The 18,292-nt window shown below is 43.0% G+C and overlaps 1 protein-coding gene across 5 annotated transcripts in view; it reads left to right on the top strand.

The window, feature by feature from the left end:
- The window catches only part of LOC8043826 (serine/threonine-protein kinase 11-interacting protein), an 85,624-nt gene that overhangs the window by 47,921 nt on the left and 19,411 nt on the right, over positions 1 to 18,292 (top strand). For 3 of the 5 annotated variants that reach the window (XM_029990645.3, XM_029990642.4, XM_029990644.4), the window contains exons 11-19: positions 3,444 to 3,601; positions 6,424 to 6,516; positions 6,605 to 6,676; positions 7,665 to 7,746; positions 7,867 to 7,984; positions 11,833 to 11,894; positions 12,770 to 12,980; positions 13,701 to 13,765; positions 16,550 to 16,830. In XM_029990645.3, the coding sequence (XP_029846505.2) occupies positions 3,444 to 3,601; positions 6,424 to 6,516; positions 6,605 to 6,676; positions 7,665 to 7,746; positions 7,867 to 7,984; positions 11,833 to 11,894; positions 12,770 to 12,980; positions 13,701 to 13,765; positions 16,550 to 16,830 (1,142 nt within the window). The remainder of the gene's footprint in view (positions 1 to 3,443; positions 3,602 to 6,423; positions 6,517 to 6,604; positions 6,677 to 7,664; positions 7,747 to 7,866; positions 7,985 to 11,832; positions 11,895 to 12,769; positions 12,981 to 13,700; positions 13,766 to 16,549; positions 16,831 to 18,292) is intronic. The other 2 variants (XM_029990643.3, XM_040503638.2) reach the window with 1 other exon arrangement.

The following is an 18,292-nucleotide window of genomic DNA, read 5'->3' as shown; positions in this document are numbered from 1 at the left end:
ATTTTTATTTATTGTTGTTCCACACCTAATATAGTGTATACACTCCTGCAATTTTTTATTGCAATATCTGAAATATTCACAAAAATAAGACATTTTTGGTAAGCCGATGGTGCAAAATCATGTTTTTGAAATGTGAAACTTCTGTGTCCCATTTTCAAACTGCTGTAGCTTTGCACCGGTATGCCCTAGAATGTTGATTATACTCCCATTAAAAAGAGAATTCACGGTTTCAGTAAATTAAATATCTTTGTTTTACAGTAAACTCTATTCTGACAAGAACACCATAGAAGTCCAGCTTTCACGTAGGAGAGGCTATGCATATGGCCGAAAATCGAGAAGCCCGCCCTGATTGAACACAAAACTGACTAAAACCAGCATTTGTTTGTAGAAAGTCACGTGGGTTTGTCTGTTTGGTATTTTGATGTTGCTTACCCCACACATTCTTGCTGATGTTTGTTTGTGTGTTGCAAGCATGCCAAATTCCTCACTTGTTACACAATCAATGTCCACATGCTGACAACAAAATGACACTCGTAGAAAGTGTTTTAAGCTCGGACTCACTCAGCAAGGCCATACAGGAGATTGGGTGTAAGTAGAAGGCACCACCTATGCTCATGGTGACTTTTAGTTTCCACCACCACCAGTACAATCAAATGTAGTGGTTTGGAAACTCCAAACAGGTTTTTCTCAGTTCCACCTTTTTGCAGCAACTTTACTTTTAGGAAATCTATCATTTCAATGAATCGCTGAATGTATTTTTCGCTGTGGATGTTTCTAAACTGAAATTTAATGAGGAATGCGGCCAGATATTGATTTTTCTATTTAAATAAAGTTCTTATTGCCAAAAAGTAGAGTTTTGATGAGGAGAAAATGTCCCATTATGTTGAATGCTTTTCAAATTGACATGTTAAATAGAAAAAACATAGATTTTAATGTAAAAAATAGATAGCCACACCCCCCCTATGTTCTAGTTATGGCTGAAGCTTAGAAATGTTCAATATTCTGCAGCAATTTTATATGATAGATTTTCTTGCCATATGAGGTGACTTACATCAATAGCTGTGTACCGCCCCCTGTAGCTTATCAAAAAATTGTCCTACAGAGATGAAATGTCATAGAATGCATTTAGGACCCGATAAATTGACCCTCCAATTTTCATAAATATTGAGCGACTGGTTTAAAAGTCGACCCTTGAAGGTTGTGACACCCCTTAATTAAAAAAAAGGTAAAGAAGTTCCTGAAAAAAAAAAAAAAAAACAAACAGTTACAGGTAAATTCTAGCAGTCCTTTGTCCTGCGAATTTGAATATCACCAGCATTTGAGCCCAACGCATCAATAGACGCGAGAAAAGTTGGAAAATCATGAGTCATTCCACTCTGTGAAGGTTGATGACCAGCGGAGCTGTTTAGCACACGACACAGACGTGACACAGAATTTCGAACAATGGTATCAGCACACTTATTTTCTTGATCGGTGGTCATGGTAATGAAAGGTATGCACACACGTCTCAAGGACTATCGCCACTCGGAGGAACCAGAGGAAACTAGACACGCGTGACGGGACTGCCACCTGGCAGAAGGAAAGGAAACTAGGCAGGCAAGCGCTTGGAATGACAACAAAGAGAGGGCGTTGCGAGCCCTCTCCGAGCTGGAGGAAACTAGACGCATGCGATGGGACCACCCCCCGGTGGAAGGAAAGTAAGCTAGGCGCGCAAGCGCTTAGAACGACGACAAAGAGAGGGCAGTGCGAGCCTGCTTTGAGTTTTTGTTGATGCACACCAAAAATGCACGGAACCCTAGCCATAAACAGCTTCGCTGTAAAACCAACCACTGAGCGTGATGTCATACCAGAGGTTTCAACGGCCTTGCACGTGCCGCTTGTCAGAGAACGCATGCAGCGCTTTTGACTGCTCGGGTAAGGTTTGCGGAAGGCACAGAAATTTGGAGATATCTGTATATTAGGTCACAAATTCCTCCTCCCACCAAATGTGCCGGACGAATCTTCAGCTCTATCTTGAAATTGCGGTTGTGGCTACTTAGCATATCAATTTGAAATATAATTTTAATGTTTGTGATCCTGGACGTCCAAATAAAGACAATTTAAGCGTATTTTTCTCAAGTAAAGTACCGCTTCAGTTTCCTTTTAAATGGCTAAGGTAGGAACAACAACATGGCATATTTTTTTATTTATGTACTTTTCCAAAGACATAGAACCCAGTACTTTTGATACAATCTTATTAGGGTTGTGCGAATATTAAAATTTTCGAATAGTAGTTTAGAATTTACAGTATTTAATATTTGCTTCAAGATGAACTGCTATATTCATACTTTTCAAAGTGTTGATCGCGGCGGGTTAGCCCTGTTGAGTGCACGTCTGAGCACTTGCATACCGCAGGGAACCAATACCTGTGGAATTCGCGTGCTCCTCAGGTATTGTTTTTCTGCAGTGCACAGATGCTCAGTGAGAAGCGCTGCCAATGGAGCTAACTTGTTGCAATTATGCGAGTGCATGTGGGCAGAAACTAAGAGGGAGGAGGAGACGAGAGCTCGTGGGGACGTGAGGGTGCCGAGGTCTGGTTGTAACAATTGGTGGGTAGACTCCACCGCACTCATAGAACACGTTAGAATGCAGAACGCCGGCGTCCAGCGTTTGGGTTTCGCATTTTATTGCGTTCAGAGAGTGCAGTGGAGACAAGGGCAGCTAGCTTTGAGTCTACCCACTAATCATTCCAACCCCAAAGCTCGGCGCTCTTGCACTCTTGCACGCTTTCGTCTCCTCCTCTCCCTCCGTTTCTGCCCGCATATGTTGGCGATGTCTTGACAACCTTCATTCATCATTCATACTTGTTTGTTTATTTGGTCATATCTTAAATTGAGGAAGGAATATTTGAATATGGCATGCAGATTTTCAAATCCTCTCGATTAAGATAGCTGGGACTAATTTGTCATTTACGTGCCACTGTTTATAAATACTGTAAACGACTTGATTTTCGCAAATCACCTAAAATTCGTGAAAAAAAGGTCCTGCAAACAGTTTCGGTAAAATGTAAACACATTCAAATTTATATTGAGATCCCACCGCGTCGCAAAAACTAGAGCCCGCGAATTATTTAAAAACTGCAGTTTTGACCTAAACCGCGAAATATTGAGCCCTCAAAAAATATGTCGTTTACAGTATAGATGTATTAACATTTACTGAGTTTCGAAGTGGACTGGTGGAAGCTCGGGAACAACCTTCACGAGTTCAGCTGGGTTTTTATTTACGCACGGTGCATTAGTGAAAGGCTTGAAAAAACTATTCGATATTCGATTAGAAAATATTTGACCGAAACCACTATTTGCTTCGACTTCGAACTAAAAATCTACTATTCGCACATGACTATAACTCATTAATGTTGTGCGTCAGGTTGTAACACATTTTTGTTCTATTGTTTGTCTTTTTAGACCTCGGCACTAAACTGTTTCTTGCCCAAAGGACTGGGGATGGATCTGAAACTTCCGTGTTTGTAGGCATTCGAGATGATGTGATGAAAGAAAGTGATAGTCTCACTGGCAAGATCCTTGTGTGCTTGGACTTGAACAAACTTTCCTCGGCAGCTTTGGTATGTATAGTTATGTGCACCTAGTTGCAAGTTTGGTTTGCAGGTCATACCCATTTTTTCTTAGAGATACGTTTCTGTGAGAACTACGTTTATCTAAGGTACAGTAATCCCCCGTTATAACCAAGTCAACAGGACGGGAAAAAGATTTGATGTATGCGGTAATTCAATAAAAGCGATAGGGCCAAAAAAAACAGTGCCAGCAGCCTTAAAAGGTGGACGGGAACACTACGGTACACCCTGACCGTGTATTTAATAAAACGAACCTTGGTTATGAACATTTCACAACAGCTTTACTGAGTAGGAAAATAATTAAGTGGAGTTTGCCGATCATTTCATCCGGGCATCTGTTCTCTTGAACTGTTCCAGGCATAGCAAGAACAGTTACCGCTGATGCACTCCACTTTGTTTCGAAGTATCCCTATGATGTTTCGCGTCTCTGCAGTCATTGGCGTTCCCCAAGGTGCCTCTCCGGCATCGCTTCATGTTTACCCTGGGTGCATGCAAGGTCTACGATCGTAGCATCCTTGGGAGGCGCAACAACATGAATGTCAGCATCGACAGGCGCAAACGAATCAAAGTTATCCTGGGTGGCTTTGCTAACATGTTTTCACACACTCCTGTAGAGATTGTTGCAGCTGTGGGAGTCGTGCGCCGGCTCGGCAAGCATGCTCGCGAGAGTAAATCCGACAGTCGCAAAGCGGTTGGTGATCTTTCGTCTTCAGGTCGCAGGTGTGCTCTCTCTTGCATGAAAAACTTCTTGAACCCGTCCAATACCTTGCTTGTTCTGCAAAATTGTGGATAGTGTCAAACAGCCGATGCTGGAATTTCAAATTCTGTGGCAATATCGGACTTAGGCCAACCACTCTTTTCAACCTTGCAAGGCCGACCACTTTTCTCAACCTTGCAGATCTAAGCAATTTTTGGTAAACACTCCAAATTTGCCATACAATGCAAGTGTGCGTGTAGTACGCTGCAGGCACGCGCATTGGGGGCTCCCGGAGGTATGGTCTCCTCTGGGCTCGATCGCTTCCTTGACCCCGTTCCAGCAGGAGTCGGGCAGCATTGGCTGCGGGTGCCGTGAGTAGTATCAGGACATGTACACTGCACCGCTGCTCCCTGCCAGCGTACCCACGTCGGCGCATTGGCATCGGAAGCGGCGCTCTGCCCGCCGCCACCCATTTACTACTCCATTTTCTTGTTTGCCGTTTTCCCAGTTTGCCGTTTGCCTCAGTGGAGAAGGGGGAGGGAACGCAAGGGTTTCCGTGCACCCCCGTGTAGGCTTGCATGCTTTTGGCACTACGGCCTTCGTAATAAGCATGGTCGGCCGCCGATACATTTAGAATAATCCGGTTAAAAATGCTTGCATTTCAGTCAGGACCACGTTGAACTTCGATAAAAACAATAATTTGAAAAAAAAAACAATTTCGTTAAAACGAGGGATTACTGTATGTAGTGCCTTCCCCAAACTTCTCAAAATAATATGGTGCAAAAATTTACACTTTTCATTGTCTATAGCAGTGTTTTACAAAGATGCATGCTCTTAAAATTTTGTCAATCAAACAGGCCATAGGAAAAATTAAAAAGATGTTTAGTTCTAACTGGACTAAAATCAAACAACTGGCACCACTGACAAAAAACAAAAAAACAAAAAACCTGTTGCTGTGTGTTACCATAATGACATAGAACACATTTTTTTTGTTTTTTCTGGTACAGAGTAGTTAGGTTACGTGCTCTCAGTCATGCTAATTATGCCTTTCTGCATGTAACCAGCTGTGTTACTGAAATGAAAAGCGTTTGTTTAAAATTCAACATTGATTTCGATATTAAAGGGGCCCTCCGGAGCGTTCTGCGATGGTCTATTTATGGCGGTAACTCAATCTACGGGCCCTAAGGATCCTAAAAATCATAAAGTTACGGTCATGCGCGGCAGATTTCCCTATTAAAATTGTTATCAGAGTCCCCGGCACGCCCGCCTTTCTGAGATGACCTCGGAAAATGGGAGGGGCATCTCTTTACGCATCAGCCAATAGCAAGCGAAAGATTTCGGCGTCACTGTGGGCGTCACCAACGCAGTCGACCGCCAACCCGCGGAGAATCTCTCGAACACGCGCGGACTGTTGTCAAGGAGCCCGGACTTTGTGCTCGGCAGTCGTCGTTTGTCGCACCGCACCGTCGCACAATGGACCTTTCAGACCTGACATCTCTGGAGCTTGAAATCCTGAAACGGACAGCAGACATGGCAGCCATTTCGAATGATTCGACCCCGATGCGCGTGTCCCGCAAACTCAGGCCTGCACACGCCCCGGGAAGCAGACGAGCTGACGCCCCGACGCATCACCCCCTAGCAACAAGCTTGTGAGGAGAAAACATAGTTCGCTGGTTTTGGAACAATAATTGTAAACTGTGTTTCCCACACCACAATCAGTTTACGTTTTCCTCAAACTCTAATTTACAACAAGCTTAAAAAGTGTTGCAATAATAACATTCACATTCACCGCGAGATGCAGCATTTCCATTGGTCAAGTTTTAGCGATGGGCAGAGAATGGGGGAATGTCTTCCAAAAGAAAATAGTCCCAATATATTTCTACTGCCATCTGCTTAAAAAACGGTTTTGTAATCTAAAAGTTTGTGTACATATTAACTTGCACCTACTACGCAATATAACAACATAACCAGATGATCTCAGAAAGCTCTGGAGGGTCCCTAAGCGTGATAGCAAACTTCTTCAAAATTATAGTTCTGTTTCCTTGAGAAACAAATTTCTGCAGCTCACTCGTCTTCCTTTTTTTGAATCTCGTCGTTTCTTTTTGCTGCCCTCTAGAGTGATGACAAAGTTGTGAGGCTAAAATTTGACACCGACATCCGCAACAAGAAGGAAAGGTGCTACATATTTGACTGCAGTGAGGATGCAGAGGTCAGTAGACTGATATTGTTATGAATGTTTACTTTGTGCCTTTATGTTCGTGAAAGGGTACCGAAAATTGGCAATATTTTTATTGCAGGAAGTTATGAAGATGCTTCAGCCATTTGCAGAAGCAAAAGCCTTGAAAGATCTTTATATAGAAGCCCTTCAGGTAACATGGTCTATTATAACATTTAGTGTCATTAAATTAAGCATGCCGTTTTTTGGAAGTCCCTAAAATATGCTGTAGTCTAACTACCATATATTCTGACAAACCTCAAGATTTTGTAAAATATGTTTATTATGCTTGTAATTTCTCATACTGTCGAGACTGGTTATAACGAAGTCAACGGGAATCGGAAATCACTTCGCTATATCTGGTATTTCATTATAACCAACTTCGATTATAACGAAGTGCAAAAGAAAATGGGAAATTCTGATCGCTTCGCTGTAGCCGCTATTTCGTTATAAGCGCCTTCGTTATAACCAGTCTTGAAAGTAAGTGGATTAGCATTTACACAGAAGCGTTGCTCAAAATTTGGAAATTTCTCTGAATGTGCTTATTTATTTTATTTATTTGTGTACCTTGAAGTCTCATTTCTGGATCTTGTGCAAGGGAAGGGTATAAATACAATTTAACATAAAAAACAGCAAACAGTAAAGGCAAAGCATAGCATGCACACGCAAGCTAAGCAATTGCAGGTTTACAATTCCTGATACAGTTCTAAGTCTCCTTAATATGATTAATAAAGGCACTGAGCATTTTTTGAAATTTAGTGGTGTTGGTTTCTCTGACAATGTCATTTTGGTAATCGATTTCATTCTGCAATTGCAAGATGTAGTGTGGAGTTGGCGAAATACAAGGACAAAGCGTGAACCAGTTTGATATTACAGTTATCGCCTTCTGTGGTAGAAACTCGGCCGGAGGTGTTGAGAAAAGCCGTTTTCAACTGAGGGTCACCAGACGACAGTTCTTCTGTATTTGGAATTTATTTTGAGTATTGCGTCGCTTGTAGTGTGATACGCTTGATAACGCAGTACCCTCACCTTTAAAACAGCTGAGTTGTATGAAGGCAGCTGAATACCTACTGTAACTGGCAGAGTGCGCGGCAATCAACACCATTTTAAATAACATAACATTGCTCTCATTTTGTCTGCAGTGCGTGAAGTGTGGGGCCCGGTTTCCAGAACACGCAGTGAAGAAGGTTGTTGTGAAAAAGAAACAACATGGGGTGATGACAGGTGCAGTGCTGCTCTCTCTTGGTCGCCTTAACCATTTGTCATGCCGGATTTGGCTTGTCTTGTGAGGTCAACAAAAAGTAAAGTGTAAATCTGACTGCTCAACGATCCTTTCATTTTCAGACGTTCACGAGTCTGACAGGTGTCCACGCTGTGGAGGCGACATCCTACTGGCGGTGGACGGTCCAGATGATAAGAGCCTGATGTCGAGTTCCGTCAGAACAAACACCGACCTGGAAAGGTCTCTCTCCTTTAGATTCTTCCGTCTTATGTGGCTGCTCGAGCTTTAGCACGTGGCGCCCGCAATGTTTAGTTGCCTCACAGAACCCAGGGTTCCTGGGATCAATCCCCACCCTTGCCCGTTTCGATCGAGACAAGCACCGTACCGGCGTGCGGCCACGTTTCTTTACTGCGTCGTGCATGTTAAAGACGCCAGGCTAGCAGTGGTACTGCAATGGCTACATCTTCCGCACAGTGGAGATACCGGATGTCCAGTGGGGCTGACTAGCTTCCCAATGGCTAAACATACATGCAATGTAATTCTACAGTTGGGTCCCTACTATTTGTGCAAAGGAGGGGGTTGCGTTTTTGTAACAGTGAAAGTTATGAACCATAGAGATATATAGAAGTTGAAGTGAGGGTGGGTTGAAGCTTCTACATTACATACCTTTGCCACTCCACTCTGTGCAGCTGTGGTGTAGGGTCTTAGAATAGGATGGGATGAAAACGAGCTTTCCAACAACCACCTCCAGGAGTTTGGGGATTTTATGGTGTCGACATCCATCGAAGTAAAACTTGTTTGCAAGTTTTGTCTTGGAACGCTTTAGTATATTGCCAATGGCTAGGGTGCCAACGTCGAGTCCAGCTGAGGAAATATTGTTTGATACAAGTGCATTCTTTTGAATCTAGCTCTTGTTTACACCCAGACATTACTATCTATTTATTATTCTTATTTTTTTTAAAATATGAAAGTCTAAAACTGAACTTTGAATTTTGGAGAATTGGGAATCTACCATAATAACAAAAGATATAGTACTCTGATAAACCATGAATTTTTGGCTAGAAATAAACTAAGAAAAGCACCCTCTAAGTTTGTCGAAAAATAAACTTTAAAAAAATGTGGAACGTTACACATGGGTGACCCCCTCTCACTTGATTACCATGAATTCTTATGTCTTTACGGCTTCCTTTCTTGTTCTGATGCCAACGCAAGTGGAACAATATTTTCTTAATCAAAGCTGCTACTTGTCTCAAGGCCTTGAGGAATCAGCGGTATAAGTTAGCACGCAGTACATGTTTAGCTGAACATTCAAGATTATGTCTTTGATAAATTGCAAAGAGAGACACCCATTTATTGCACAGCGGGATTAAGGTCTTTTGTTTTAGAGTGCAGCTCTTAAGCACCCGATTCCGAGTTGAGCGGCGTGGGTGTAATCGCACGTTGCAATATGAGATGTTCCCTATAATGACGTCACGTGTGATGTCATGAAGGTAAAATTTTGTGCTAAATTTGGCGGGAAAAGTTTTCGCTCAATTTGGCAGGTAATTTTTTTACTAAATTTAGGGGAAAATGTTTTCACTAAATTTTACAAGGAAATTTTCCCACTAAATTTAGCAGGGAAATTTTTATGCAAAATTTAACCTACGAATTTCATGCCACATTTTTCGAAAAATTTTCCCGCCAAATTTGGCGGGAAAATTTTACTCGTGACGTCACACATGGTGTCACGCTAAATTTAGCAGGAAAATTGCCGTCACGGGACCTCAACACCAATTCAGTTTCTCCACTAAATTTAGCGTGAAAATTTTCGCTCAAATTTTCCTGCTAAATTTAGCAAGAAATTTTCCCCTCTAAATTTAGCAGGGAAATTTTCGCTCAATGTAGTGGCAAATTTAGCGAAAATTTGCCGCTAAATCGGAGGGGAGTAGGAGAGGAGGAGGGGAGGGCACGGAGAGGGAGCAGGGACATACCCTCCTCTCCGTGCCCTCTCCTCCTCCTCGTCAAGAGCTGCACTCTAATTCGGCATCACAGAGAGTTGTAAACGTCTCATCTTGATGTTTGTGCCCGCAGCATTCTTGCCTCTTCATCTTTCCAATGAACCAATTTTTCTCTTGTCCGTTGAAACATGATGATTAGAAATTTATACAAAGATCTTAATTACGCTCAGTTTATTGGGTAGAAATGGCCACATAAAGCTCTTAATTACACTGAATTGATTGGATTTTAGGCAGGGTGTCGGACCGGTTATTATTCTGGTTCAGTTCGGGGTCAGGTTCAGTAGCCTCACATTTTATTCCAGTTTGGTTCCGGGTCATTGATGCATTTGAAATATCAGTCTGGTTATTGGGAACTAGTTCAAACAGGTTCTTAACTCTGCTTTAGGCCGTGGCCACCCAAACTTTTTCTGTGCTAAATGGAAAGAAACATTTACAGCTCTTAGTAATTAAAAGAAAGACAAGCATGCCCAACACGGCGTTATCTGCATTAAAAATGCAAAGAAAACCTGTTCATCATTAGCCGTGCTGCGGAAATGAGGACAGCAAAGCAAATATATGCTTAATTTAGTTTTGTGATTGCAAACACCATTCTGCATATACCAATTACGTGGCCACAGGCACTTGTAAACAGTACAGCCATATTCGCTAACTACCTGCCCCCCTTGCACGAATGCCTTAAACTATTGAGTTGAAGGAGAGAAAGGCAGCAAATGGCAGTCGAAAGGCAATAAAACAGAAAAATGAGAGAAAAAAGGAACGGGCAACATGCTGCAGTCGAAAAACGGACACACACGCAGAAAAGCAATTTTCTTGGAGCAGCATGCAGAGTTCTGGGCGATTGGCGTCCCGGTGACCGGCGCCGTAGTGTTGTGCTGCTCGTGACTTTGCTCCTTGGCGCCTTTAGTTTTTGCCACCGCGGAACGGACGCATGCTGACAGCCCTTAACTTTCTTATTAATGCGAAAGCATTAACTGTCCCACGGAGTGAACCGACGTTATCAGCTTTGAAACCACGCCAAAAATTGACCAAACGGTACCTAAAATTCCCTTTCCCAAGTGCAGCCGATTTCTGATGGATTATGTTCCCATTGGCTGGCGTGCGTCATCAAGGAACGAGGCTCCCATTGGCTGTCGTGCTGCGTAATTAAAAAAAAAAGCAACCAAAAAAGCCCTGCCCATGGCTGCGCAGTGCTCACAGCGGCACGGAGACCGGTAAAAGGAGGGACCGGGGGCGACAAAGCCAGAGCCCATTTAGGCAGCCTACAGAGCGGTCACTTCACGAAAGCGCGTGCTTGGCCGTTTGCCAGCAAAACGTGGCCGTCTATGCCACTACGCTGCAGACGAACTAAGGGAGCGAAAAAACAACAATCATGCTTTCGCATTCACAAATCAAAAGTGATTAGTTGTTCTCAGACTTTTTATTATTTCTTTCATGCTTTCTTCCTCTTCCCTCAACGAATATTTCTTCATATAACTTCACCAACACACTCACGTCGAATTAAATATTGTTTAGCAGCCAAAAAAAAACAAAAAACGTGCACACGCACATACACAACATATACACATATATACGCACACACAAATAATAGCTTTTTGGGTCTTGGCATAATCGGATACTCTCCATTTCATCTTGCAACGGATGTACCGCGAAGGATGTTATGAGTTCCCTGAGCCAATTCGTAGCTCGGAGCTGGTCACGTGACTTCACACTCTGCGTGTTGCTCTGCCCAACCGGAAGGACACGGGGCACCCCCCTAGTTATGGATTGGCTCCAGTGGCTCGTGTAGTCCAACATGGAACGTAAAGACGAGGCTTGGGGGGGGTGACGGTGAAAGTAATTGTGTTGACATTAACCCCAAGTCTGACGTAGAAACAGTCTCAAAGCTGTGTTACAGCTTTCTGTGCTGTCTACTTTCTTTGCAGGTCTTTTTCTACCCCAGTACTATTAGGGTTAATTTCACCTTGCTTCGCTCGGTCATCTTTGTTTTATATACATACAGTGCTGGAAAGTAGAAAAACTCTGGCACTACGAAGCAATTTGTGCTTGATTTGTAGCACTTTCCTATTCATTGTTCTCATTTATGTTCTACAGTGCGCAGAGCTGTTTCGAGGAATCGGCATATGAGTCAGCTACAAGTGAAGGCATGGTAGAAGGTGAGTTGTCTCAAGCCTAGAACAGTATTGTTCTAAAATCCTGAAAGATGATCTTCTCTAATTGGTGTATAAATCGGGCCGAAAGGGGGGGGTGAACTGACTGGTATTGTGCCAACCAGATACTACTGTAAAATCCCTAGCGAGCGCCCACTGAAAATTTGGAGATAATGACGCAAAACAATATGGAAGGTCAACGATGTGTCACGGTATGTCCTTTGTGTATTCTGTGATTGTACGAAATTGAAGGGTGGGTGCTTATCGTGGAATGGGCAGATGCTCGGTATTTTACGGTAACTCACTCATTCTGCATTAGCTGATATTGACCGCAACAGGGCTTTCAGTGCTTGGTCGGCATAACCGAGCACTTCCTTAATGCTCAGTTTTGTAGTTCTTAACCATTCCATTCAATATGGTAGTCCTCTGCAGTCCATAATAGTTTACGTAAAAAAATTGTAGCATGAGAGTTCCTTCCTGTCTCGTCCATAGACCCCCAAAAGCATCATTGATGGTTACATTTTCCAGGATCATATATCTTTTTACTGCAGTCACCTGAAAAATGTACCAACAGGAGCTTCTATCACTTAGAACTCGTGTGTTTGCCATTTCTAGGTGTGGCCACTCTTTCGGCAATTATTCAGCCACAGAAAATGAGACCTCAAATGTGTGGGCTAACTTTCAACGGAGGCTTATCTTTTTTGATAGGGTAATAATTTTGGCACTAGAATGGCTAACATTCATGGTTTCAACTTTTCTTCCTCAGGTTGCAGTGCTAAAGTGCTAAAACTCTCGTTTTGAGCACTTCAGGACACTGCACTTAATGGTTATATATGGATGGTCTGATGATTTTTTACACAAAACTATTTTTCGTTTCACAGCAGTTTGCCAGGACAACATTTCAGAGGAGAGCATCGAGACCGTGATGCCGGAGCAGCAGGGCGGCTTGTTTAGGCCCGGATTTCGCAAGAGTGCCAGCGACATTACCGTCCTAAGCAACCCGAGCCAGAGCAGCATCATGGTCATCTCTACCTCCTCTGCAAACTACACTGCCATGGACGTACCTCAGGAGGGGGAGAAAACACTATCGCCGTGAGTAGTACCTTGTCCCATGTCCTTCACATTCATCCAGTGGACTGTTAAATGTTTTAGGGTCTTTCTTAGGTTTGTGAGCGAGGTCTGTAAGAAAAGAAAATGAAGGGACTATGGCATGGTTAAACCAAGATCACCTAGAAAACAAGGAAGCTGAGTTTTTAAATGCCTAGCACCGATAGGGTGAGCTCTGTCCGCGTCTGGAATGTAGTGTTGGAGAGGTCAGGGTGTCGCACGACGACCGTCATCGGCGTGATAGTTGTCACATGACATGTTGGTGTCACGTAACGCCGTGATGCCCCACGACACTACGATGACGCACGACACCTTGATGCAATTTCAGAAATATGTATTAATTTTTGGAATTTCTCAGATTTTAGATTCCAGTGGCCAATCTGATCTTGGGTTATTATTTAGCTATATTTAGTGAATTATGTTGCCCCATTTATGGGTTTAGCTACATTTATATTTGTGTGTGTGTGTGTGTGTGTGTGTGATTTTTTTTTATGAGAAAACTATTTTTTAACGTGTTCTGATCATATTTTATATTTACAGTATATTAGAACTTCGTTTTAATTCTGGCACATGAATGACGGATGCAAGTGAAAAATGCAGTTTAACAGCTTGATGGGGCCCTTTGCTCCCTTGTAGTTTCACATGACACGTGTAACATCAAATTAATAGTGTGTAATAAACATTTTTTTTATGTGTTTTTACCAGCCCGCCAACCGTAGTGCTTCCCACACTCAAAGAAATTGTTGAAGAACCCACAGTTGGCATTTCCAGTAAGTGTTATCTTTTTTTTTGACTACTAGTGATTGGTTTACAATGTCAGGGACTGCTACTACTACTAAAAGCTTAGCTTAGGAGGCCGATACTGCCTTAGCTTTTGCTGTTTTATGTTTGAAAGACATTAAGTAGTGATATTCTTGGCTGAAACTTCTTTTAATAAATATTGCACGAGTAAAAAGTATCTATATTTAAACTTGTACCAGTCTAAACCAAGCAATTGTTTGAGTGATGCTTCGCAGGTTCAATGCAGGATGTCAGTGGTGACAACACAAGGCTGCCGGTGCTGCTGTCTTAGTTTTTAGTGTGCGTGTTCAAGCTTAGCAAGTAAATAGTGATACAGGTGAAATATCTTCAATGTGACCGCACATTAACTCTTTGCTTACCGCAGGAAAACTTTCAGTTATGGGGTAATCTCAGCAAAAATATTTTTTAGTTTTAAATTACACTACTAGGTGTATGAAAGCATACCGAAATGTACCTAAAGGAATTCACTGTTGAATGATGTAAAGGTAGAAAAAACATTTTTTTTAGAGCCCTTCCACTTTACGTGAAGATGGGGAGGACCAGTGAAGCTGTTATTTTTATGACGTCTAGGACGATGCCTAGAGGATGTTTTTTTTTTTTCTTAACAGTTATTTAAATGTGGGGGTCTATCTTGAATTGTAGCCGGAGAATGTTGACCAGCACGCAACTGCGGCCTTGTGCATTTAACCTCTTTTCCTCCATTTCACGCACTGTGGCCACCAGGCCACGCCAGTTTTCGTTTCTATTCTTTATGCTTTTTGTTGAGACCTGTCGATCCAAAGGTGTGTACACCTGGTTGCAAAGAAGCACGTCCATCGCACAGATCATGATTCTTTGCAGTATATTATTATTAAAAGGCCTAATCTTAAATGTTTTGTATTTTGGGTTGTATTTTGAAAAATGCTGGCGACGTGGTACAAACCACTTTCCAATTTACGGGGTTCAGCCGAATGCATCCATCCATCCACTATCCACTTGGATAAGTTTTAGCTCCCTGCTTCTCTTGTTCACGTCTTTTCTGCTGGGTGGAAAAGACACTCTCTCCAGAATTGCGAGAGTGAGCAAACATTTCCGAGCCCACCAAGCTGACCTTCATGTTCCCTTTGTCAGCCACTGCTTTCAGCACGCTGGTGCGCAACAGCAAAGCTCGATATGCACACACTGTGCAAGATTATGAGCTTCAAACTCCACGCAAAATGAAACTAACTAGTGTAAAAAGGGGAGCCGAACGCAACGGAAGTGTGCACGCACATTGGAGAAAGAGACGAAAGGAAGAGTGGACGATTGTGAAAGCCTGAATTCCTTTCAAGCCCGCCTAGTCTAAGGTCACACCTGCCCAGGCACGAAGTACAGCGTAGAGGTTTGAGGAGCTGAGAAAGGGAGGGAGCAGAGAAAGGGAGGGAAATTGATATACACCTTTTTATGAGAGTTCAACAGGACTAAATTTTGCGAATGGAATCACAAGGAAAACATGTAAACCGAGAATGTATCAACGAGGTTTGACTGTCTGTAATTGTCGGAGATATAAATGCTACGATGTTGTTTCAGTTAGAGATTAGGAAAAACAAACAGGGCATGTTGTTTTGTTGACACATGTTTTCCAAGAAAGAATGCAGATGTTGAACTTGTGTCACCAGTTTCAGGGTCCCGTGGAGATGCTGGAAGTGCTTTGCCTCACTCAAGAGATGCCACAATGAGGCTCTCCTTGCCACAGTAATACATACGGATTGAGAAGTGAGATGCCAAAATGCATCTGACACTTCAATGACTTTGAAACGAAAGTTAAACATTTGCATTCCAATCTTGCTACTGCATCGACACTCAACAAAGACATGCGCCTCTGTAATATCACAGACAAACCTCCCGAGACACCGAAATGGGCAAAATTTTGTTGAAAGAGCTTAAATGGACACTGACAGGGTATTTATGATTTATGCTTGCCAAGGTTTTTATTTGTACATGACATGTGAGAGCCCAACTACCCAGAGCACAATTTGCGGCTCGAAATTAGTTTCCTTTCCACCTAAATACTGCCAATCAAAAACTGGCCGGTTTGAGTCGGGCTCACTCTCTTCTATGTGGTCACGCACCGTTTTCTGTGGTTTAGACATAACCACGAAAGATAATCAAAGTTGTGAGTCATTGAAGACACCCACTCAATGCTAGAAATGGACAAAAAAATGTGATACCCATTTTTTTGTGGCTTCTAAAAAACTGCAAATACATTGCGTGGAAAAAAAAAAGTTGCATAGGCACGTGACTTCTGGTATCCTTCTCCTCCTGTATACTTCTTCTTTCTCCCCAGTGCAGTTTTAGTTCCGGTGTCAACCAGTTGCATTTTTTGACTTCATTAAAAATATATGTCACACTGTAGCAAAATATTGGGTAGTCTTCTGACACCATAATAAATCGCCTGGCAAAAAATTTAAAAAAATTTTCGGGGGTGTTGTGTCCCTTTACGAAATTTCTGAAACAGTCCGAAACTCAACATTGGGTATTTCACCCTATCACTAATTATAACATCGGAAAGGGGACAAACTTTACATAACAAAGGAATTAACGTCAAAGTGACCCCTTAAAGTGACGAGCAAACCACGCGCGCCAAAACACACTCCGTAAACAATGACCCGATTAACTGTTTTATGGGACAATAGCCTGGCGCTTCTGCTTTTATTTTTTCTCCACAATTTTGATCTTGTGGCAGGTCACCGTCAGGCCCTATATTTCACCCCGTGCCACTCGCTTTCCAATAGGAACGAAGAGCATGAACATCGGCCAGAGGAATGGGGCAGCCGACACCTCGGACACCTTTCTCTCGGAGGCAAGCTTCAAGAGTGCCATGAGCCATGCCAGCGTCAGCCGCGGCTCTGAGGCGCGGTCAAACAGCCCCCGCGAGATGGCCTCGCTCTGGGAGCTCTTCGAGGAGCGGGAGCAGATCTCGCCGGAGAGCTTCTCCTGCATCGACCACAGGGTCAGGCTCTTCCTGGAGGTCAGCGTCTTCACCCAAGAGGAGACCTTTGTCTGCTTCCTCGAGGTGAGGCAGCATCAGGTCGAGTGGACAATGGTCGCCGAGAAGGCGAGAACGGCAGGGAGGGCCTTCACTTGTCCCATCTCCGGCAAAAGCTTCCTACTTTTGATAACGCTTTGGCATCTCGAGATACTGGAGCTTGCATGCGCAGTCAAGGCACGTCGAAGGGCAACGAGCATGTGCTGGAGGCCGAGCGTCCGACAGAGGTGCCCCGCCACTCTCACTTTGTCAGTTATTATAGCGTGTTGTATGCTGCTCTTTTCATATTCATGCACGCTCCGTGTAACGCTGTTAGCACAAATGCAACGTCGGCACATTTCCACAATTTACAATGAGGGAGTGTTGGCAGGCGTCGAACTTCACCGCTTAGGTGAGTGCCCCAAATAAACAGTTTATATTACATTGGTAGTTTTGGTGACCACTATTTGATTGTAAGAGAAATACAGAAAAGAAAATGACCTCGTGTTTGCATTATCAGTGTCGCACAGTGTGCGGGCGTGTACAAAAATTGTAGAGCCCATCCACTTCACGTGAAGATTGAGGACCAGCGATTCACATATGATTGCAATGAGGACATGTACACGACTTCATTGTTTGGTTGTCTTCATTTAATTCTTAGTGACTAAAGTGATGATTGCCTCATGGTCACTTATGGGAAAGTTCTAAACCCAATTTTTCGAGGCACACTTCGAGGACAGTTTCTTCCGATTGAGCCCAAGTCTCCTTATCAGCGTAATGCAAGAAGTTTAGATCAGCGCATTCTGCCCTCAGCCTCGTCACAGTGCACTCTTAGCTAAGATAAGTCGGTGACCGTAGATGATAACAAGGGATCAGGACCTTACTATCCAAAAATGCCAAGAAAGCTGACTTCAGTGGGTTGCCCCCTCTTTTTATTTATACTTGCCATGACCAATCAGAATGAAGTAGCGCCGTGAACGTCCATGGATACATTTTTTTCCAGATCCTAGGACATAACAGCTTCGCTGTAAAATATTTTTACGCAGATTTTTCACCCTAAATATAAACTGCGTCGCCGAATGCTCAGTCTCCATTCAAGCGTAGCATTAGCAGTTCGGATTCGATGTTGAAGTTTCGGGGCGTGCTGTTACATATCTAATTAAAAAGTTATAAGTAGGGTGCCATGTTTTTGGACAAACCCTAAAAACTCAGAAAAACACCTGTTGTTAAATTTTTCGTCAATTTGGATTTATTTAATTAACTCCAAATTTCGATATACCCATGTTCCACCCCATCAAAAAAAGAAAGGAGGGTATTTTACAGTGAAGTTTAGACACCACACAGAGTCAGTCGTCTTGAGAAAATGTCGCCCCAGTTTTCTCTCAAATCTAAGAAGTAAAAATTCTTCCTTCCCGGAACGATAGTTGTTTTCCCCGTTCTCGTCGTCTCCCTCGGGTTTCGATGGGGCCAGGTGACCGTGGAGTGCTGTGCGGTGGTGTGGGTTCTTGTT

Source organism: Ixodes scapularis, unplaced genomic scaffold (assembly GCF_016920785.2).
Source record: "Ixodes scapularis isolate PalLabHiFi unplaced genomic scaffold, ASM1692078v2 PGA_scaffold0__279_contigs__length_252992795, whole genome shotgun sequence".
NCBI classification, from domain to species: Eukaryota; Metazoa; Arthropoda; class Arachnida; order Ixodida; family Ixodidae; genus Ixodes; species Ixodes scapularis.
This window is presented reverse-complemented; position numbering and strand designations above follow the sequence as displayed.